The 23,504-nt window shown below is 45.2% G+C and overlaps 2 protein-coding genes across 7 annotated transcripts in view; both read left to right on the top strand.

The window, feature by feature from the left end:
• whd (carnitine O-palmitoyltransferase whd) overlaps nt 1-13,110 on the top strand; it is a 49,169-nt gene extending 36,059 nt beyond the window's left edge. For all 4 annotated transcript variants that reach the window (XM_075674782.1, XM_075674784.1, XM_075674785.1 and 1 more), the window contains exons 9-11: nt 420-608; nt 4,037-4,343; nt 12,488-13,110. In XM_075674782.1, the coding sequence (XP_075530897.1) occupies nt 420-608; nt 4,037-4,343; nt 12,488-12,553 (562 nt within the window). In that variant the 3' untranslated portion in view covers nt 12,554-13,110. The remainder of the gene's footprint in view (nt 1-419; nt 609-4,036; nt 4,344-12,487) is intronic.
• A 74-nt stretch (nt 13,111-13,184) lies between these two features.
• mv (lysosomal-trafficking regulator mauve) overlaps nt 13,185-23,504 on the top strand; it is a 108,514-nt gene continuing 98,194 nt past the window's right edge. For all 3 annotated transcript variants that reach the window (XR_012824462.1, XM_075674779.1, XM_075674778.1), the window contains exons 1-6: nt 13,185-13,900; nt 14,464-14,573; nt 17,081-17,160; nt 18,100-18,253; nt 18,801-18,885; nt 19,893-21,991. Coding sequence is in view for 2 of the 3 variants with exons in the window: in XM_075674779.1 (XP_075530894.1) it covers nt 14,487-14,573; nt 17,081-17,160; nt 18,100-18,253; nt 18,801-18,885; nt 19,893-21,991 (2,505 nt within the window). In the remaining variant the exon portion in view is untranslated. The remainder of the gene's footprint in view (nt 13,901-14,463; nt 14,574-17,080; nt 17,161-18,099; nt 18,254-18,800; nt 18,886-19,892; nt 21,992-23,504) is intronic.

Raw genomic sequence — 23,504 nt, 5'->3', positions numbered from 1 at the left:
TTTTTTTATGTGTGTTTAACACATTTGCTGTCCCTTGAGCTCCTCCGGGACAGATGCTGCCACTAAAGGGGTTGCCATTGGCGTCACCAGAGTGGTCAGGCGTATGCTTGCTGACTGGTCCAGTTCAAATTATCCGGTGAAGGCAAATTTTAGGGTCAAAATAATAAAAGTTTTGGCCCATAGGAATGCATGGGTGCCTACTGGGACCTTTGGCCGGGATCGAATACACCAGAGTTGAATTAATGGAAGTCTACTATACTACTGATAAATAGGACATGCCGGACAAGAATGATGGAGTCTAGCGCACAAACTCTTTGCACTCTGTAATTCTTGTCTGGTGTGTCCATTTATCTTTAGTGGCTTGTGGATTGTCTTCATTGCTTGTGAAATGAGAAGTCATTCTGTCATGTCTTATGCAGAGATGCTGGGCGCTTCAGCTTAACGTACGAGGCGTCAATGACGCGGCTGTTCCGGGAGGGCCGAACGGAGACTGTGCGGCCAGTGACGTGCGAGTCTCGAGCATGGGTTCTGGCCATGCAAGACCCGACAACCACACTGCAGGAGAAACGGGAGAAGCTCGGCATTGCCTGCAAGCAGCACCAAAAAGGGTGCGGACCTGTCTTGCTTGGGTCAACTGAATACAATTTGCTGCTAGAGTGCTGTTTTTGGGACCCTTGATGCATTGATCACACTGACGTTGTTTGTGTGCTGTGTTTCCAGCTTAAAATAAATGACTGCACTGCTTTTCTTGAGCCCACCAGTATTTTTGGGCTGGCACTTTTGATTGGGCTAGAAAAAAAAAGAAAGCAAGGAAAGGGACAGAGGCAGGTGGTGTCTTTCACCCGGTTCCTGGTTTCCAAAAGCAGTATGTGTATATACACTTCATTCCATAATCGCCAAGTTACGTGAATGCGATGCAATTCTGAATGTTAGTAAATAAGAAAAAACAAAATAGAGCAATCTAAAGGCATAATAATCGTAGTGGTCAGAGAGAATGAACTTTGATGAAAAGGATGGCTCAGTGGCCTAGGCAGGGTGGCAGGTCAATGGTGGGTATCATTTTAAAAAAAAAGAAGAACAAAATACAAATGGCACACAAACTCCCATAAGGAGCAAATAGTTCGCCGGGCATCGACCTGATGGGGTGGCATGGTCCACGCTTCCAGTGAAGCAATGACGGGCCCTTTGTTTTTGTCTCTTACTATTGCGAGACCGTGGCAGCCCCATAGGTGCCTGACTGTCGGACCAATGTCACACGTACTGCATGTCACTGGTGGCGACGTCACGTTGGGCTCCATTTCTTCGTCCTCCTTGTTGTCCAGGCATTGTCTCTGATGACCTCGCGTCTTCCTTGACGCGGCATGCGCGCGCCACTTAGCCAGGATGTCTTCTGTGAGTGCTGCGCCCGTCCTGGCTTTGTGCACCAGGACTTGCGTGCCATGAGGAAGCCCCTTGGTCAAAGGGGCTGTGTGGTACCTCCGTCTTCAGCTCCCGTTTTGCTTGCAGTTTAAGTCGATCGGGCCCCTCCTCAGGGTCCACGTGCACAGGAATGAGAGGGACTGGGCCCAGGGGAGATGAACAGGAAAAAAAACTCGCCCGCTGCACTGTGGGCCGCACTTTTGCCGATGCTGCCCAAGTGCCCCAAAACCCAGTCCACTTGTACACCCATGCCATAATCCCGACGGAGGGATACGCATGCGACTTTAATATCATGTGCCCACGTGCCAACTCTAGGCGTCCTCGTGAGAGCCTTTAGGGCGTCCAAGGAGTCGGTGAATATTGTGAAATCTTTGCTTCTGTGGTCTTCTGCGCTTTTTTCCGCCTTTCCCATCAGCCTCTCTATGGCAAGTAGGATGGCCTGCAGTTCAAGTGACTTAATGGTAGGTTCTTGCTGGTGTTGGTGGATCTGACAATGACTGCCAGCGCCGCTTACAAGCATTTTCTTTCAAGTTAGCCCGTTCTGCGAGTTTTGCTCTATGATCACTGTGGTGCTCTTTCGTTTGCCGATGAGTGACAGGTTTCGTGACTCGTACCTGCATGTCGTCTCAGGAAATGACAGCAGGAAACACTTCCACCTTGTTCGACAAACATAGTCCATCAAACTCTACGAGCCGCTGTCCAGAGCATGTGTAACGGCGATGGCAGTCATGACCCTCCTTGCATTCTAAGATAATGTCCCTGAGTGGAGGAAGTCCCACGTACCAATGTAGGTCTTTCACTCGCACATGGCGAGGAAGACCAGTGATCACTCGAAGCCACTCCCGGTGCATCCTTTTGAACTTGTTGTATTGTGCTTTGGTGAGGTCAAAGCATACCGCACCATAACAAGCCCTCGATGTAAGCACTGCCAATGTCAAAGTGTGAGCTGTATTGGTGCGAGCTCCTCCACGCCTCTCCGATATGCGTTTCACGAGGTTCAGGAGTTTCTTCCACATCGGCTCCAGTTGTTTGAGCCAGGTAGCTGCCCCGCCATCGTCGTGAATTTTAATGCCGAGTATCTTCACGTAGTGTTCTGGAGCTCTTTTAAGTTTCTTGCCAGCTAGGTACAGCTTGACTTTTTCCTTTTCTTGCACTGTGCCACCAGGGGGGATGTACTTTGTTTTCTCCGGAAACGGCTGCATGCCTGTTTCTTTCAAATAATCTGTCAGTGTGTCGAGCGCATTCTGCATTGCCTTAGTGGCTATTTCTGTTGTCCTGAGAGGGCCACCATGTTCTGTCCACAATGTCACATCGTCTGCATATATGGTGAACCGGATGCTGTGAACCTGTCGAAGACACACAGCCAGTCCTCGCATGACTAGATTAAACAGTGTAGGTGATAAAAATCACGCCCTGGGGAACGCCCACGTTGTTTGTGAATGTCCTTGGATATGTGTTGCACCCGCCGTGGTTGCTCAGTGGCTATGGTGTTGGGCTGCTGAGCACGAGGTCGCGGGATCGAATCCCGGCCACGGCGGCCGCATTTCGATGGGGGCGAAATGCGAAAACACCCGTGTGCTTAGATTTAGGTGCACGTTAAAGAACCCCAGGTGGTCAAAATTTCCGGAGTCCTCCACTACGGCGTGCCTCATAATCAGAAAGTGGTTTTGGCACGTAAAACCCCAAATATTATTATTATATGTGTTGCCACTATGGATCTGAAATGTTCGATGTTCCAGGAAGGATTTGACAAACTGAACAATTGATAACCCAGTGTGTGCTTCTTTGAGCGCCGAGAATACGGCTTCGTGCGTGACACAGTCAAATGCCTTCCATAGGGATGCGTGGTCAAAATATGATGACTCCTTGAGAGCTACAGAAGGTTTACTGACAGAACTGCCCTTTGTATAGCCATGGCTCGCATTATCCCTCTATCCCGGCTGCAGCGGCTGCATTTTGATGGGGCGGAAAGCAAAAATGGCCATGTCCCATGCATTGGGGGCTCATTAAAGATCCTCTGGTGGTCAAAATTAATCCGGAGTCTGTAAAACCCCAGAATTTGCATTAGCCTGCTAGTTATTTGTATGCATCAGCATTGCTTTATCTTCAAAGAGCGTAACTCAGCCATACCATGTTCAATGTGAAAAGTTATAACGTTTTTTATGCACATTAGGGAATCTGCTTATTTGTTGGTTTGGTTATCCTAATAGCTCTCACATTGTCCTCAAACAGTGCCTTGGTGGCAAAAGCGGATAGAGTGGACCTTGATGAAAACTTACGGGGGAAGCATAGGCCAGTTCACCTCGCAGCACATTACATACCAGCAATGCATGTTCTACAGCATAGATGGTGTCGGAAGTCCTTGTAGAAAGAGCAGCTATGGCATGTCAGGTGTAAATTTATCAACCAGCTATCAGAACCACCAAAATGCACCAAAGAAATTTATCCTGAATTTCTTTCCCCTTCCTACTTTCTACCTTCACACAGCAAAGCATAGGAGCCCATATGTTGTCATCTAACTGAAGTAAGGTACCATGAGCTCGTTTATTTACCGTAGCTGTAATGTTTGTGCCACATCTGAGCACCTTTTAAAAGTGTGCTCAATGCCTGGTTGCAGGTACCAAGATGCTATGTGTGGCAAGGGCATTGACCGGCACCTGTTCTGCCTTTACGTGGTCTCCAAGTACCTGGAGGTTGACTCGCTGTTCCTTCGCGAGGTGCTCAGTGAGCCCTGGCGCCTGTCGACCAGCCAAACGCCTTACAACCAGACGAGCTTGCTCGACCTAAGCAAGTTCCCCGACTTCATCTCAGCCGGCGGCGGTTTTGGCCCTGTTGCTGACGATGGCTATGGTGTCTCGTACCTAATTGCGGGAGAAGACCACCTCTTTTTCCATGTGTCCAGCAAGCGCTCCTCGCCAGAGACTGTAAGCATTGCACTGGGTGTACACGTGATCTTAATCCCTAAAGACCATGCTGTCTCTGTCTGGCTACACAGGGGCTACACTGGGGTTGCACTAGGGTGCACTGGTTAGCTAGATTGACAGAAGCTGTGGGATAGTTAAGCTGTGAAGCCCATGGGCACTGAATGCTCTTAGACTAATGGTATAAAGTTGTGCTGAAAGTTATGTATACAGTGAAACATCAATATAACGAATTATATATGAGGCAGTAAATGTAAAACATTTCCCACCTTTATCAGTATGTGACAAATATATGCTGATAACTAATTAAGGGCGTAACAAAGGTATTTTTTGGTTGGATGCAGCTTCACTTAACATGGGCTGACCTTTCTGACAGTCTTTCTGGACAGAAAAGACAAAACACGTTACAGGCAAAGTGTTTTCTTGTAATACAATTCTCTCACAGTTACTGCTTTTAAGCTGCTCCCAAAGTTTCTAATCCTGCAACCTTACAGTGTGCGAGAGACAAGTACAACAGGGCTTGAATAAGGTGTCTAAGCGCGCAGACAAAAACGAGTTCAAAGTTAACCCCCTCAAAAGTTCTGTTCTTTTCACAAGGAAGAAAGGGCTCATTGCAGATCCCACTATCGAAATGTATGGGCATAAATATCTGTGAACAAAGACCACAAGTTTTTAGGCATTATACTTGACGCCAAACTTCCTTTTATTCCACACATAACATATCTCAAGGCGAAATGCCTAAAAGCAATGAACCTACCGAAAATTTTCTCACACATTCATCTTTCTGTATCAAACAGCATCTTCCTGTCACACGCAGTGAGGGGAAGTGTTTAATGAACCCTTACAAAAGCCTCATTTGATGAGGCGCGCTAGAAATACTAGATCCCATCCACCATCTAGGTATCCACCTGGCCACTGGCGCTTTCAGAACAAGCCTTATTGAAAGTTTGTATTTAGAATCAAATGAGTGGTCACTCCATCTGCAGAGAACATACAACAGCTTCACATATTTTCTCAAAGTGTACTCTAATGATGAACATCCGTGTTTTCAAACCATTAACAATTTGACATGAGCTACACTTTTTCATAATTGATTCCGTGTGAGACAGCCTTTGTCACTGCATATGAGGGAACTTAGAAAACAAAAAATGCCGTGGTTGCACACGGTTAAACCAAGTTTGTTGAGCGATAGCATGGTTTTGCTTTGCTTTGGGAAAGCGACACAGACGCTGCTAGGCGCCCCGTCACCAATGACTGCATCTACAATTTGAAAGCACAGTGCATACGAAGCTACCAGCGTTCTGTGCACTTTGTACACATCAGTATGAGTCCCGCGCGACCGCACACTTTGTCCACATCGCAGATCACTTTCAAGATATGGGTGCCCACACGGCGTACGCAGCAGCCACCGATGGTTGCAGGCTAAGTCCCAGTTTGACCTCTGCTGAGCTTGAAGGTCAGATTTACAAAACCAGGCATTTCTTGGGTTTATACCTATAGTAGTAGAGCTATCGCTCTAAAATGGATGTCCCACAACTTGGACATCTCCTAATGCCTCCAGCTAAGCTGTTACCACCTTGGGAGTGGTGGGTGATAGAATCTGATACTATATCTTTTGTAGCAGTTACAAAGCATGCTCCAGAGCTTGAAATCCGAATGAATTTCCTTGAACTTCAAAGTACTCTTGCTCTGAATTCTACACTGGCTGGCGTATCTTACATGGCTGTTGGCCCCTCCACCTCTGAATCTGATGTATTGAACACCTAAGCAAGTATCTTTACTGCAGAAGTCTATGCAGTATTGTCTGCGGTAAAACATATAAAGAAATTAAAACTAGAAAAGGCAGTAATGTTCATAGGCTCGCTAAGTGTTGTAAACGCATAGCCTTTACCAAAGCACAGAAATCTTGTTATTGAGCTTCACTCACTCCTCTGCAACATTTATTCATCTCGTAGACATGTGATAATATGTTGGGTTCCTGGGCATAGAGGAATCAAGGGTAATGTGCTTGCCAATGAAATTGCCACATTAATAGCATCACAAGATATTATTATTGCCGCTGCTGCCCTACCACAGATCTGAAGCCCTTCCTACAAAAGAAACTGCAAAGCCTGTGGCAACGCTTGTGTGATGCTGAAACGAACCGTAACCTTCACGTGATTAAGCCACAGTTGAGTTACTGGCCCTTTGCAAAGAAAATACGGTGAAATGGGTTTGACAGCTTATTTGATGCATCTGACACCTGTCACTTAAACGAGCAGTCAAAACACTACATTGCTTGAATTGAAGCTGACAGTCAGTGTTTGGTCTGTGCCCATTGCTAGCATTGAAGGCTTCTTTGTTTGAATTTTATGTTTCCTTTGAATGGAGGTGTGGGGAGGGGGTTTCCTGTACCACTGTGCATCATGACGTCGGTGCAGGATTTGTGATTGTAAAGAGAAACATCCATGATTTCTTCTTTATGTAACAAGCAGGGTGGTTTTCACTTATTCAAGATGTCACCTCAACTGTACTCCCCATACGCAGTGTGAGAGAGCTCACTGTCCACACATATATCTGTTCAGGCTGATGTTGCCATTGCAGTTTATGCAGCAACGTGGGTCACAACTTTTTTTGTGCTGTATGAAATGCTGACCATTTCTGACTATTTGGTTTCATCTCCATGAAGTGAGTACATGACACAGCTTTCCAATTCATTGCACATGCCACAGTGCATGAAGGAGCACCATAAACATGTGGGAAATAACTGAGTAGTTCTGAAGTGCATTCCGGTGTCGTCAGCACCTAGGCTCTGTGACCTGGGTATGAGGCAAATTTCCGATTGAGATCAGCATCTTTTCTTTGGATTCCAAACTACTCTGATTAGATTCTCTGTGACTTTCCACTGGACTTCAAGTGAGTTCAGGTTTTTTTTCAATTAAATTTTATTTCCCAGAAGCATCTGGTTGGCTTCCTGGCTAAAAGCTGCTAGATCAGCTTGAAAAAAGGCGCAGGAAGCCGTTACAAGGCATAGCGAACAAGACACATAAAAAACAGGTATAATTGCAAGCAATGGAATCAAACACAATTTCAGTTTAAGAAATCAGTTTTACAAGATACGCCCAAGATCAGCAAATTAAGTATTGAAAGAAAAGAAACAAAGTTGAAGTTCATTCTCAAATAACAATTTCAAGTGCACTGTATGCAATCAGTAGGCATGAAAACAAGAAATAAGAAAGCAATATGACTTACAACACGATACATAAGCAATCGCAAACACTCTGTACATAAACAATACACAATAGGCCAGAAACACAATATCAAACCGAAAGGCCACTCACAATACGCTGGATCTTTTATTTAGTTACAATTGCACAACATATGTTCGAAGCTGCCTTCTACTATATCCAGCAGTATTTTGGTGCTTATTGTTAGGGGAACATTGTGAGCCAATGACTGAAACTTGTAATTCGTACGAAAATGTGGTATCACCCACATATCAGTGCAGCGCGTTTTAATAGTCGACGAGTAACATTGTAATGATGCCAGAGAAGAGAGGTAATTAACGATTTGAGTTGATGAAAAATTAAACAACTGCAATAACCGAAATTCATACATTTTATCCGCGCGAAGTAAATTATGCTCTAGAAATGCTTCTTTCGTGGTATCTGTGCATTCAAGATTTGAAATTTGTCGTATAATTCTTTTTTCTATGGTAACAATCTTATTTATATTAGTTTTAGTTGTGGTAGTCCAAACGAGGTTGCAGTAGTTTATGTGTGAATAAAACAGAGCATAGTAAATTTGAAGCTTTGCTTGTAGTGGAAGAATACTACGACAGCGCGATAGTACCACTGTAACTGCAGACGACTTTCGACAAAGAAATTCGATGCGAGTATCCCATTTCAAATTTGAAAAAAAATATATTCCTAGAGTTTTGTGGTCACTGACAATGGCAACAGGCTGGTGTTCATAACTAAGCTGATGAGACGAGGAAACCTTTTTGTTTTTTGCACATAATATGATGGCCTTCGTTTTAGTTGCATTAATCCTGAGTCTATATTTTTTGGACCATAAAGACACCTTATTGAGAACTTCACTGCATTTAATAATTGTTTGATCTAAATTAGAACGCAGACAGTAAAAGTGGTATCATCAGCATATATCTTAAATTTAATTTCGGTGTCTATCAGGACAATGTCATTAATATAAGTATTGAATAAAAGTGGACCCAATACGCTACCCTGAGGCACTCCGTGCGTGACGGGTAAAAAGGATGAATTGTTATTGTTAATAAAAACACATTGCTGTCGGTCACGCAGGTATGACTCAAGCAAGGCCAAGGGTTTTCCGCGAATCCTGTATTGTGTAAGCTTCGTCGTAAGAATGTCGTGGTCAATGGAATCAAAAGCCTCACTAAAATCCAAAAAAAGACCTACTGTGTACAATTGTTGTTCAATGTTTCCTAGGATGGTTTCTTTTAAGGACAATAACGCCAATTCTGTAGATCTTCCTGCTCAGAAGCCAAATTGAGACTCTGTTATCACATTTTTCATGTCGAAGAATTTCGTTAATCGTGAAAATATGATTTTTTCCAACCCCTTAGAAAAAACAGGTAGAACAGAGATTGGTCTGTAATTCGATGCATTGTTTTTGTCTCCCCCCTTGTATATTACTGATACTCTAGCCTTTTTCATGGCATCGGGAAAAATTCCAGTTTCCATAGCTAAGTTAAATATGTAAGCAAGTGGGGAAGTGATGAACGGCAAAACATGCTTAACGGGTTCAACTTGGATGTTCTCGATATCTAGAGCCTTACTATTTTGCAATATCATAAACGTGCTGTGGATTTCATGTGCGTTGGTTGGTTCGAGAAATATACTGTCAACAAAATTGCTATATTGTGTGCTTATGTCTGGTGGGCTATTATCGGCTACATTTACATTAACAAAGTGAGTATTAAAATAGTCTGCAAGCTCTTTGCCTTTAAGTTCACGGTGGCCTACAGTTAACATTTTGATAGAAGGTATACTAGTATTACGACCGAGAACATCATTTATTGTCTTCCAAGCAACATCAGGGCGTTGCCGAGTAGTATGTCCAAAAATGTGTTGATAATAGTTTATCTTGGATCGCCGCAACTCTGTGTTAAGCTGATTTCTAAATCTCTTAAATTGTTTGAGCGTTTTTTCTGAACGCGTCCGCAAAAGAGAATGATAGAGGCGATTTTTACTTTTTATCATGTTTATATGCTCTTGAGTCACCCAAGGCTTCCGTATCTCTTTAGATACCTTTATCGCTATGAGCGGAAAATGTCGTGCGTAAATGCGCACAAAAGCCTGTAGGAATTCTGTGTATGCATCATTTACATTGGTTTTATGAAATACAAATGACCAATCATGGTTCATGACATCTTGTTTAAATGATACGAGCCTGTCTTGTGTAACTCGCTGAACAATCAAAGGCCCAGATCTGGCATCCCTTTCCGCGGGACGAGAAGAGTAAATAAGAAAGACTGGGCAATGATCGCTTAAATCCGATGCTATTGTGCCAGCACTGCAGACGGTAGTGTCAATATTGGTAATAAGAAGGTCAAGCGCAGTAGAGCTGCATTGTGTGACTCGGGTTGCAGTGGTAATTAAGTTGACAAAACCGTATGAAGAGAGCCTGGTGTTGAACTCACGAACAGACCAATCTTGGTCCAGGATATTTAAATTAAAGTGCTCGCCACAAACTAGGTAATAGTTGTTCTTACTTATGTGATCTAGCAACTCTTTGAAGAAATCTAAAAAACGCAGCACATCCCCTGTCGGAGGGCGATAGATAACGGAGATAATTTGCTTTTTGCATACCAGAGTAAGAATTTCATAGTCGTCTATGATTCTGGTAAATTCTGGAACCATTTCACATTTTTTTTCAATCTGTAACATAGGTGGCAACTCCACCTCCTCGTTTATTAGAGACTTTTAGTGTGTCCGGTATTCGGGCAAGCGCGGGCGGTTTTCCGGTTTAGCGGGGGCGTCAACGTGAGCGACCAGATTGGTGGCGCCAGCTGGTGGCGCAAAGTTCAACCACACAAACACAGAGCTAATTACTATATTCTGCTTAGCTGCTGGCGTAAATTTTCGACAGTGGCGTAATCGTGTTCACAATTACGCCGCTGCCAAAAATTTGCACGAGTGGCGAAGCAGGATATGGTGAGTTACTGCAGTTTTAGCTATGCGTTTGTCTGGTTGAGCTCTACAACACCAGGTGGCTTCACCGCTCCGGCCGCTCACGTTTATGCCTCGACCATCCGGTAATCCGCCCAAACCGCTCCCGTTTACCGGAATAGCGTACAAGCTAAAAGTCTCTATTATTCCGATTTATGTAGAAAGCATTGTAACCGGCTATATTTAATATTTGGGAATCATTTTGATACCAGGTCTCTGAAAACATGATTGTGCTGAACTTGAAAGAAAATTGGTCTAAGAAGAAAGCGATGGAATCCTGTTTGTTGGTGACAGAATGTATATTAATATGTAGGGCTGATCCACACGATAAATCATAAAGCTGAACTGTGTGTGACAAACAAAACTCGTGGTAGTTCATCGCATCTTCGCTGTTTCGAGCAGAAGCGGAACTTCCTTCACTGCACCACAGCAGAGCCTTGCACATCGGTGGGCGTTCCGCTTGGTGTACCGGTAACCTGACGAGCACAGATCTTGCTGACATCGTTTACATTCGTTATCGACACAATGGGTGAATGATCAGCTTCTTTCGCGAAAATCTTCCCATTGTATGACCAAACGCTTTTCCAGTGGCATTCATGTTTCCTTTTGACAGCCATGGCAAGTAATTTCTTTAGGGCGGGGCAAAGATGTTCGTTCACGTAAACTGGTGTTCGTTCTCAAGGCCAAGGTCATTATTCATTAGTCGAGTTTTCTTCGCTTCTTAAGCACAGCGTCTCGTTTTGTGCGCGACTTGAACTGGACAATGATATGAGACCTATCAGCGTTGCGCGTAGGCATGCGGTGGCAGACCTCGATATCATTGTCGTCGATAGGCTCGTTTATTGCAGAGCCAACTTTGGAAAGGATTTCAGTCACAGATTCGTCGTCTTTCCTGATTACGCCCTGTATCTCTAGATTAGCCTTTCTTGAGTACTGCTCCATGTGAACAAGGCGCCTTTCCAAGTCTTGCAGCGTGCTTTCCATCGCTGTGTGCTTTGTGTGATGCGCCTCGTTCTCAGATGCAAGCCTTGCATTTTTTGTAGTCTCAGCGTTCAGTTTTTTTTTTTTAGCTCTTCAATGCTTCCGTGAGCATACTCAAGGCTCTTAGCCAAAGTTTGTTGCTCGATTTTCAGTTCACGGAGCTCGCTCCGTATTTGGCGCTCGACCGCTTCGCGGTGTTCTTTCAGCTCTGCCCTCATTTCTTCTTTTAGTTTCAAGAACTCTGCCTTCATCTCCTCCTTCATTTTACCCATTTCTTTAGCCATTCTGGAAGTTCATACACAACGGTAAGCAACACAAAGTCGGCGAGGATTTACAAGAACAATTCCTTGGCAGGAGCGACGAGTGTGAAAAGAAGGTTGTGCGATTTGTGTGTTATTGGTACTAACCTGCAGCACGAGCAGAACGTGATTTATGTGTCCGGAGCAGGTCCGTCGCTACTGCCAAATGTCGGGGCCACGACGAAGAAGGTGCTCTTGTACTGCCGATGCTGTGACGTAGAGGCCGACGCGGCAGGTCACCGGTGCAGCCGACGATAACACCTTCCTGGTGGCAGACGATGCAATCTTGACAGTTCCGCGCGTAGCGTTGAATTGTGGATTCCATTGTGGATTGTATTGTAGTTGGATTGTGGATTCCATCTTCAACAGTGGGGGACTCACGACATCGGGCAAAGAAGCATATTTCTTCGCAAATACCTGAGAAGTATCCTAGCAGTCGGGGTTGTCTGTGAAGTAGGCAGCTGCCACTGTGTGCTTTACAAGGTGCTCTTGCCTGCAGTGAGTAAGAAGAATAAAAGGCGTACCAAAACCTTTTCTCTTTTTTTGACAGTCGCAATTACAGCGAGATGAAGCCACCAGACAATGAAGGCACATAAGCATACTGTGCCAATAAAGGTTTTGGAAGAGGCTGCCCCCTGAGTTTTACACTGGTGCCTTCGTTTTGCTTACTTTGCAGGACTCGCTCCGGTTTGCCAGCCACATCGAGCAGTCACTCAAGGACATGAAAGCCCTTTTTGACTGAAGGCGTGTACACACTGCACACGAGCCAGCCAAGCCCAGTGGGGAGGGCCGTGCTCATCTCCGAGTGTGGCCTACAACCCTATTTTCCCTCCAGCCCTATCAATGCAACTGCGGCAGACGCTTGTTAGTCCGCAGCAACCCTTTTTAACTCGCGAGTTTTACTAAAAAAAAAGTTGCCTGCAAGTGGCATAACAACAGACTGATGGCCAAGCTACTGTGAGCCAAGAGAGTTTTAAGATGTGCACTTGCAATGTGCAGCTGGTTGTGAGAAGGAGTATGTGACGTGAGAGAGTGCAGTGAATAGGCATGTGTGGATCTCACTGCCAACAAGTTTTATTTTCGCCTCCCACCCGTCTTCAAAGAGATGCCTCCCAGGGAGCAGTTGCAATGAATCGGGGTGGGAGGGCACAAGTCTTGCAACATCTGGGGTAGAGAGCAGCAGTATATTGTTGGTGTGTTGTGGCACACATGTGCTTTCAGAGCGGTGTTTTTATTTACATGTGGGACTATGTTTTGTTGTAAGACCATGGGGTACAAAATAAAGCAATGCAGAGCTAACTTGTGTCAAGATTCTTTGTATGCTGCATCAGCCATGTGTGGAGCGCATATAAGTTTTTTTTTTTTGCCTCACGTGTGCTTTAGTATCTAGATTTCATGGTTTCTTCATACTCTGTAGCTGAGGCATTGAGAAAAAATGGACAGCCACGGTAAGTGTTCAGCAAACGCAGATATTAAATATATCGCATTATGGTGTAAAATTCGGAAACGCACGCATGGCTTGAAGGCTCAAACGAGGCTGAACAGAACCTGCATGGAAATCCGGAAGCAGACGATCTTTTAACAGCATGCAAACCAACGTTAACAGGTAATCTAATGATGCAAGCCACAGATGCAAACCCTCGGCGAAAAAACGAAGACATGGCGCTAGGCCCACCATTTTGTTCCATAGGTTGTCCGTTCTCTGGCGCAGTCGGTGGTTCTTGTTTTCAGTGTTGGCTTAGCTTTAAATTTGGAACAGCTGGCCCTATTTCCCTGGGCTGTCTCCGCAGCGGTTCATTTCGGCTCGTTTACCCGTGTGTCTTCCGTCGGCTGCGCATTTACTGAAGCCGTCAAACTGTAACACCCAAATATTGGCCTGCAAAAGTTTATTAAGTCACGTGTCTGCTGTCGACTGCTTGTCGGACCCCCCGTTCCCCCAGCCACTCTAGTTGTTCTCCAAAATCCGTGCATCGTGACGGCGCGGGAACAAGGTGTGATTAGTTCGACCCCTGAAGTAGGGACGCTCAGCCATTGCCGTGGTTGCCACTGTCCCTGTGATACCCGATCGCAAATAAGATACTCAAAGCGGGTAAGTGAAGTTACGTAATTACCATCATGATAGTGCACGCCCACTCTTATCGTTGTGGGCGCTTTATCGCACGCTTGGTTATCTAGTTTCTTCGACGACGCGCGGAGGACACTGCTCGCGTCATATCGGGAAGCTTCGATCTACACTCGAAACGGGCGCCGTGGGCGCCGGAGGATAAACCAACGTCGCGTGCCTGCTGCTTGAAAGCCGGCCGGAAGTTGTTGCTGTGGTTGCGATGCGCAGCTAGGTCTTGTGAACCGGTAGTTTCTGTTCTGCAGTTTTCCGTGGGTGCGCTCTTGACATGTCAACAGAACGATCACGTTGTGGAAGGCCGAACTAGTGTAATCTGCGCGTTAAACTCACGCGACTATGCGTCACCGAGCCGCGGGCGATAAGGTTTAATCCTGCACGCGTTTGAGTGCCTGAGTAATACCGTGCCCGCACGTGCGCAACGTCGTGATATGCGCGATTTCATGCGTGAAAACGGATCGACCACCTGTGGAGTGATGCTGCCAGACGCGCGTTTGTTCTCCCTCGTATTGTGAGTGCTGCTCTTTGCGCAGTGGCATGTCCAGAAACGAGGACGATGAGCCAAATGCAGGAGAGGAAAGTGAGCCGGGAATTGAAAGAGGCGTGGCACAGATTCATCGCCGCGCCGAGCCGGAGTCGAGAGGTAAATGCATCCAGTGCTAATTGCATTTGTTATGCAGCCCGCAGTCTCGCTTGCATGCTCGCTACGCTGCGTGATTGTTGTGCCGGTGGAAAGCCGCAGAAAACAACACATCGGCCTCATGGGATTAGACTTAATTATGCGTGCATTGCTTGCAGTTTTATATGCCCAGTCGCTCCTTGGGAGTTCAGAAGGCTTCGCTACTTTTTCAAACGCAATTACAAATAGATTACAGCACACGCAGTTGATCGTAGCGTTATATAACTCACGTGATTGCAGCCATATTCACTAGCTGTCAGTTTCACGTTATCAATTCACAGCTGTAAAGCGAGGACTGTCGATCATCACTCTCGCAATCGTGTTAAAAAGAAAAAAAAAAAAAGAAACCATATTTTACAGCACATATATTTACCTCGCAGAATACCGCTGGCAGGACGTGAATGTTAAAAGTTATGTTTCTATATTGATTGCAGGTATGAGTCATCCTTTTGGTGGTTCACTCGCTACTTCTACTTCTGATACTGTTTTTTGCACTATGCACTGCACTATAATAATATGCAATCGCTGTACTTCTCACATGAACACATAGAGTGCATAAAGTGCAACACTACTAATGGCAATATTATTTGCTCTTTTGCATGCAGATTTATTCAGTATATTCACATTGTAGTGTGAATGCATATACTTGCATTGCTATGTAACAATGTTTCACAGGACAGCCCTTCCAAACCAAATAGCGTGCTTAAGCATATGTAAAATGCCACGGGAATTGTGGTGCCACGCGACACGTGCGACGTATAGCATTTCAGTCTTTATCAATTGGGTGCACAGTAGTAGCAAAAACTCTTTTCTTAATTGTATACATAGCACACCCTAATCAGTTTGGCTCCTTCAAGAAATACACGTACAATGTGTGAGAAAGTGTTGGGCCATTACCTGAACCTAGACCCATGTTTATATAGTACAATTGAACAAGAAACATTGAACTCGTGGAGCACAAGAGATATGGCAAAGAATTTTCTCATGACGTACAACAAGAATGCTTGAACTGCTAAATATGCAGCCCGTTTAATACAGCGTAACAAAAGGACATTGTGCAGCAAAAGTATGTGAAATAAATATTGACATGTGAATAGAAGAGACATAGCCTTCCATGACATCATTATGAGGCCACCATGTTAATTGCTGTATAGATATGGCAAAGAATTTTCTCATGGCGGACAACAAGAATGCTTGAACTGCCAAAAATGCAGCCCGTTTAATACAGTGTAACAAAAGGACAGTGTTCAAAAGTATGTGAAATAATTATGGACATGTGAATAGAATAAACACTGCCTTCCATGACGTCATTATGAGGCCACCATGTTAATTGCTGTTGTGAATGGTTGTACCAACTTGCTTTTCATACGTACTCACAATTTAATGCAGATGTATCGTCAGTACCAATGCAACAACTTCGTTAGACATCACCTTTGGAAAATAAGTTGAGCACATAATATGAACCCATTCAACCTAATGAAGTCTTGCATATAGGTGTACCCATTGAAATAGTTTGTTCATCCTAATTGACCTGTGTGACAATGATTTCACTGCATGATCATAGATCTTTTACATGAATGCAAAGGTCACTGCTTGACACGCCTAATATGGCAGCCTGAGAACCCTCCAATATATGTGGAACCGAACCATTCACTTTAACATCCACATCGTTACAACTGCATCCCCGTTCCTTGACTATACCCCTCACTCCCATTTCATTCTGGCACTTGCAATATGACATAGTCTGTATGCAATACTTCCAAGATATGCTTTGCTCCCTGTACAGCAAAAGCACCTCCACCATGATGGCATATACTACCCAGTTGAGATAAAAAATTTCATGCAGTATACAATTTTCTTGAGTCATTTCCTACAGTTTAACTGCACTGTGTCATGAGATGTGTTGTCCTTCCAGTGCCACTTTTTAGGTTTAGAACAGGTGCAGCAGTTTTAAGTTAATGCTGCACCGAATTTTTGCATCAACTTCTTCACCAAGGAGGCCATGGAACGAATTTCTACTGTGTAAATGAGAGGCTGACCTCAGTGTTCTACAAATATTTTTAATGGTTTTAAATGTTGTAGCATAACTGTCAGCCCTGCATTCACAAGTGCATCAGCTGAGTGGAACAGTGGTCGAAAACATTATAAAAACTTGAAATCAGTTACTACATTTCTTTTTGATTTCAAGAGATTTATTGCATATTGCCACCTAGTGTTTGTGGGAAAAGCCCGCATAGAAGACGAAAAAGTGGAGGATCGGATTGAACAGCTCTCAGTAAAACGAAACCATCTTGTCGTCTTGTTTACCTTGTCGTCTAACCGCATGACAATATCTTTAGTTGAAGACTTTGAAGTAGGTGCAAAGATGTGATAAAATTTTTTTTAGAAAAGTTGGTGACACATGCAATATTTGTCTGTCACGTGATCTTTATCTTGCTTGTTTGTCATTCTCATTGGTGTATACTTTACAGTTGCAGAGTCAATTGCTTGACACTTTCCTGGTGAAGCTAATTGTCGAGTACCGGGATGTGCCAAGCTCTGTGCAACTCACGTAAGCCATTTCATTGTGGGTGCAACATGTGTTATCTTGCATATATTTTAGAGCTTTAGAATCTATTTGCTATGCTAAATTTCAAGCTATAGGCAACAACACTTAGTTTGATTTCTTGGTGTATCCCCCCTTTTTCCCCCCTTTCCTTTCATCTTTTTTTTTTTTTTTTTCAGCCAGCGTGTCAGACCCCCTTGACACCCCGGCTAACACACGTGCATTACAGACCCCCCGGAGGGGGGGGGGGGGGGGCTGACCTTGGCCTTGTGCACACCATTCCTTTACTCTCAATTTGACACGCTAACACACCTTCCCTCGTTGTCGCACCCTCCTGCCTTACACCTTCTCCCCTTTAGAAGAACCCCACCTATGATACTGTGGCAAGGAAAGCATATGTCGCCTTGAAGAAGACAAGTCCACTTGTCGAAACGTTAGCTCCTGCTTTCACCTTGTTCACGTTTTGCTCATCGTCTTGCATATGTTTGTCGCATATATTTCTTAGATCTGATATCATTGAAAATATCTGATAGTTTGTCCTATCCGTGTTCATTATATTGAGGTTTGACTGTATAATTTGATGGATCAGTTAATTAGTCAATCAATCAATTTGATGTACTGCTTTCTTTTAGCACGCAGTACATTACATTGCAAACGGGAATAGCTGATATTCTAGTTCACAATAAGAGAGTAAAAATTGAGCTTGGCAGGCTGTGTAATGTGTATAACAGATAACTGATGGTCTGTTAGCTACAGAACTGAGGACGGCAGAGAATTAAGTGGTGTTATGAAGTGAGAAAATTTTCAGGCATAACATGGGGTCAGCTGGCACATGACAGGGATGATTGGAGATCACTGGGAGAGGTCTTTGTCCTGTAGCAGACATAAATAGGCTGACAATGACAGTGCTGATGACGATGACATGACATACTCTTTCTCCCTCAGGGAGTGGGTCACTGCAGGCAATGTACTGGCTCACCAACTCATGCTTGAAGTGCACGAAGCCTGCAGCGGTGATGACCCCGCACCATGCCGTGAATTCCTGCTCGCTGGGCGTGGCTGGAAGCTTCTGTGGGCCCTGGTTCGCATTGGCTCCCAGGTAATGACAGTAATCAGTGACACACCTTTAGTGCCTCATTGCTCATGGCACATGGAACCGACAGCTTCATGGTTCAGGGCAGCACAATGGACAAAGAAAACGAGACAGCAAACACGGTGCTGAACTAGCGGCTGCAGGTTTATTGTGAAAAAGAAAAATATAAATAATCAACAGCAAGAAATGTCAGAAAATGCTTGTGAAGTTTCAGTTATGCTCTTGGGACAAGGTAGTGGCAACACAAGAGTGGAAGCAAAAAAAAACGGGGGGGGGGGGGCATTTATTGCACTTTCTACGTGCCAATGCCAGCTAGCCGAAATGCAATGATGAAACCTGACAATGGGCGCTGATAAATCAGCTATATAGTTGACAACACTGTCTTCTTTCATTGTTTGTCATCTTGCTTTCTTTGTCTTCAACCCTTGCGCTGCCCCAACCATGAATCTCAACCAACTTGCCCAATTCTCTGCTCTTCATGACAGCTTCACTTGCTGCAACTGTAGGTCTGGCTTCATGCTGGGATCGTCTCTCTTTCTTTTTTTCTCTGCAGTCCCTGCCCTGCTGCAAGGAATTATCCAGGGTTGCAATATCTCTCTTGTCATTCTTCTCCAAGCTGGAAGAGCCATGGTCTCCAGGTACTGTGCAGCCATTTGTTTTTTGATACAGTCAAGTGTCGTTATAATGAAGTCGGGTCTAACACGAAAATACTTTCTTTGTTTTCAATATTTATCATAAGTTTAGGCGCTGATAACAATGAAAAAATAATTTCACAAATTTTAGCTTTACTTTGTAACATCTGATGATTTATTATATCGATGTTTATTATATTGAGGTTCTACTGTATTGCTGTCATGGTCGACGTCCTGTTTGTAATGGAGCTGATGTAAAGGTCGGACCACTCTTTATTGCGCTGACATCCCCTGCCTCTTCATCCAGGGGAAAATAAGTTCTAGAAAAAAAAAATATTGTGGCTTTTTAAATCTGTGCTGAATTTAAGCACCCTCTTCCTCTTAGCTGGCATTACGAGCATGAAATAAGTGAAAATAGGGGTAGGGGTGCTTCTAAAGCTAAATGTATGGTTGTTTATGTGATCATTCTTGATCACCCAAATCAACTGCCATTGCCTTGCTTAGCCAGCGTCACAATGTCGCTTTTTTGCTTATTGATAATTCTATGCTCAAGTGGTGCACGTTTTACTGTACAGGCAGTGTAGCTGTGTTACTGTTTTGTCGGACCATTCTGCTCCTTTTCTTTATTTAGTAAAAATTGTGACCACAATTACGACAGCATTCTTTAATGGTTTATAATGCTGTAGCTCAGTGTTCGTCCTCGTGTGTGAAACTTTCAGTTATTCCCAGTGATAAAAAATTGAAAATGTCTTATAATTTAAAGAATATTTTTATAATCTAAGAGCCTAATTAGTTCCTATGCTTTAAGCTTTTCTAGTTCATATGATGTACTTATTTCTGCCATTCTTTATTACCCACCCTTCATGTAAAGTCCAGGTAAAGGACTGTTGAGGCATTAGCAAATGAATGAATGAATGAATGAATGAATGAATGAATGAAAAAAAAAGGCAGAGTGTAGATTTACGGGTTGGTGTATCGTTGATCATAAGTGCTTACACTTCTCTTCCCTGAAGGAACCTTCGAATGGGAATTTGAAGAGAGGGAGCTTATGGCTTGCTCTGTCACCACGACAAGTCCCGCCAAGGCCAGCCTGAAACATCGCCGATGTCGGCAGAAGCCCCGCTTGGACTCTTCGTCAGACAGTTCCGACTCAACGGACTCGGACCATATGGAAGTGCCTTCACCTCTGCTGCGAACATCTACAGCCCTGTTTCTATCGAACAAAGATCCATTGGAATCTGCCAGTGAGGGATGGGAGGACCGTCTGTACTTGCGTCGGAGCGCACCTCTTGAAGACTTGCTCACCGACGAGGAGGCCAAGATTGTGGGTGCGCGTGTTGCTCCATCATTTCTGCTGAACTGCCTCGTCACTCTCTTGACCCAGTCTTGTCGGGGGGCAGTTCACAAGGGTGATCGCTGGCAAGCCATTGCAACTTCCATATCGGGCCTCTGTCTCCCCGGTGCACTGGAGCTCTTCAACAGTCTTTCCTATTCGCCTCCAGCTGGCTCACAGCTGAAGCAGCTGCTTGGGCAGACCAGTTCCAAATCTCTTCAACAAAAGGTCCTGCGTCTCATCGTCACCGCAACATCACAACTTCTTCGTGCTGGCTGTGGCTACTCGCATCAGTCCATTCGCAAGTACCGTGTCCTCCTGACTCTTCTTGACGCCTGCCAGCCTGCGTTGGATGCTGGGGACTCACAGTCTGTGGTGGAAAACATGTGTGCCGCACTGATATTCATCCGCGATGCCGTTCGTGCTTTTCCTTTCTCGGAGGGCAGCTTGAACTGGATTGTGGAAGCCGTGCACAGGCTCTGCACTCACAACAGCTTGCAGGTCACACTGCGCGCCTCCGATCGTTTATCCTGCACCGTCATCGGAGAACTCCTTGCTGACATCATCTTGTCGCTGAAGCGTGCTAAGAGTGCGCGAAGACAGGGCGTTGCATTTCATCATCACGACATGCTTCTGGGGACGCAGTTCAGGCATAGCATGTCTGAACCTTTGTCTGGATGTTGCATTGCGTCCCTGTGCATTGTCCTTCTGAATGCACCGTTCCTGTCTACGCAAGCCTTGTTGCGCTGTGGCGTCTGCTGCTGCATGGCGCTCGACGAAGTCTTTGTGCCACTGCTTCGGGACTTTGGCTCGCAGTCCGCAGGAGACAAACACCAGATCTTACAGCTGCTCCAAAAGTGCCTCTGTGCGCAGATGGGCCTCTTCTCGCAAGCGTGCTTCAGCTGTCGGGAACGCCAGGACAGGGGAGACAACATGTGCATGGCATATTTCTCGCTGCTCAGTCACGGGGACACGGAAACACAGACCCTTGTTGGCCGGCATTTGCTCGCCATGATGGAAGCGGCGCGGCCGCCATTTCGTGACCTGATCTGCACCCAAGTGGCCTTGCCTAGTTTCCTAGAGTTTGACTTTGCAAATGCAACCAGTGCAGAACCAGAACTGAACCCACTGTGGTTTTCGGTGTCCGCTTTTTCGCTTTTAGGGGCTGATGCTTCCATGGTGTTCCCTGCCGAAAGTATACAGATGAAACGTTTGTACAAACTGCTCTCGCCTTCGGTTGCCCCTATTTACAGGCATGCTGCTTTGGTTCTGATAGAAACCCTCATTCTTGCCTATGTGAACAGCATCAAGACAGATGAAGAAGGGGCAGAAGAGAGTGGCAGTACTGAAAATAGCGTGGTGCAGTCTACCAGCGACACGGAGTCCAATGCGCTGTCAACCTTCACGCAGTTTCTGGCTGCCGAGACGAAGGAATTTATGCGTAAGGTGAAGCCCCTTCTGACGATGCAGTCCATGGAGTCCCTGAGCGAGTCTGCCACTGAGGAGGCCTTGGACGTGGACTCGACCTCCACCCAGGAGGCGGAACTGTCGACACTAGCTGAGCTCTGGCTTTCCTGTCGCCGTGTGGCACAGTGCAGTGCCGTGCGATCTCATCTGAGGATAGGCAACTGCTGCGCAGAGGCGTATCGGTTCCTGCTCTGGCTCACCGATGAGACGGTGCGACCTGATCCATGCTGCCGGAAAGTGTTTCCAGCACTTGAGACTATGCTCGCATTGCTTCTTCAGCTGTGTCCAGTGCGACTGTGGTACCAGTCTGAGGTTAGTTGTGCATTGATACTTTCTTTGTTGAAAATATTTTTGTCTGATTGTTCCTCTGATTGCGGACCTGTGCTTTCTTCCACTGGCCTGTTGCATTGAGTGTACTGGTTCATAGCATTAGTTTGAGCATATTACACTTTGAGGCATTCTTTTCTTGCATGTGTACATTATAGCTTTTCTGAATAGCGCAAGGATGCAGGAGTGTTGCTAATGTAGGCCCAACCCTCTTTATTTTTCTGATGGGCCTTTGAAATCTCTCAGATACCTGAGATGGCATAGTCTTGCATCTTGAATCCTGATCTCACTGCAAAGTGGCTTCAGAATGCATGAAGGTGGACGAGTTGGTTTGAGGCTAACATTCTAAACGCCGCACATATGACATAACAGTTGCACCAATTAAGGTGGTAGCCAAAATGCCCACATTCTTGCATTTTAATTACTGCATTCTAAAGACAGTGCATATGACAGGCCAGCAAGAATGAAGGCAGACGAAATGGCACATTTGTTGTCTCCCTTACCTTTTTCAGTTCTCCTCTTAGTTGTGCTATCTTTAGAATAAAGAGTAGCTTTGCACCTAAAGGAGACGCAATCTGCTGGCAAGTGCACTTCTATCTTACCTTGAACTGCTAACTCATGCTCATTATGCTGTATTCTAAGTTTGATCTGTCTTCTTTCTGAATGTTGTACTCCTTTTTCTTTTCTCTTAACCTGCTGCTCCATTTACACTGCTTGCATATTTTACCATTCAAGGTATTGTATGCACGCGCAGTCATTTTGCAGCTAGTCTCAAGGGCCCCAATTGTGGGGTCTTACACATATTTTTGGGACAAAGGAATGACAAGCAGTAATGCAAACAGTCACAAGGGATTTTATTGCACCTTTCATACACTAATGCCGGCTAGCTGAATTGCTACCCATAGAACATGCCGATGGGCGTGCAACAAATCGAGGACGTCAGGCTCATCGCGACCGGATAGTGAGCGAATATGTTCGCCCTCATGCTGGACACGAATGCATAATTGTTTGCGTGTACGGTTACTCAAACGGTGGCACGCTCGAATGATCGTGTTCGTCTATTCCAGTGTCCTGCTCCTAAGGCTTTTGCAGGACGGTCCCGTGAACAGTGGGCTAGTGCACGAAAAGTCCGTGCAGCTTGGCGACCCCAAGCCGAAGAGGATGGGCCTACTCCCTTTTGCGCCCTAGTAACCCCTCCGTTAGGGGGCATTAGCAGGGCAACACTCGTGCCATCTCTCGCGATATGCTGCAACTACATTGACTGCCGCTGGCACTTAGCTTAGCTACGTGGAGAAGCCTGATTACAGGAGATGCGAGAGCCATGTGGGAAAAACGACAACAGGGGAAGTGTGAGAGTCGAGCGTGCTCACACAATGTATTTGTGGCACGTGCTCAGTGAGCGGTGGAATGGAAAATAATAGGAACGGCATTGGGATCTGGGCAGGCATCAGTGTAGACTAGAGATCGCACATCACTAGATGACATTTTGGTTGAGATT

This window comes from Dermacentor variabilis, chromosome 11 (genome assembly GCF_050947875.1).
Source record: "Dermacentor variabilis isolate Ectoservices chromosome 11, ASM5094787v1, whole genome shotgun sequence".
Lineage (NCBI taxonomy): Eukaryota > Metazoa > Arthropoda > Arachnida > Ixodida > Ixodidae > Dermacentor > Dermacentor variabilis.
Note: the sequence above shows the minus strand (reverse complement) of the source record. Positions and strands in the feature narration are given on the sequence as shown.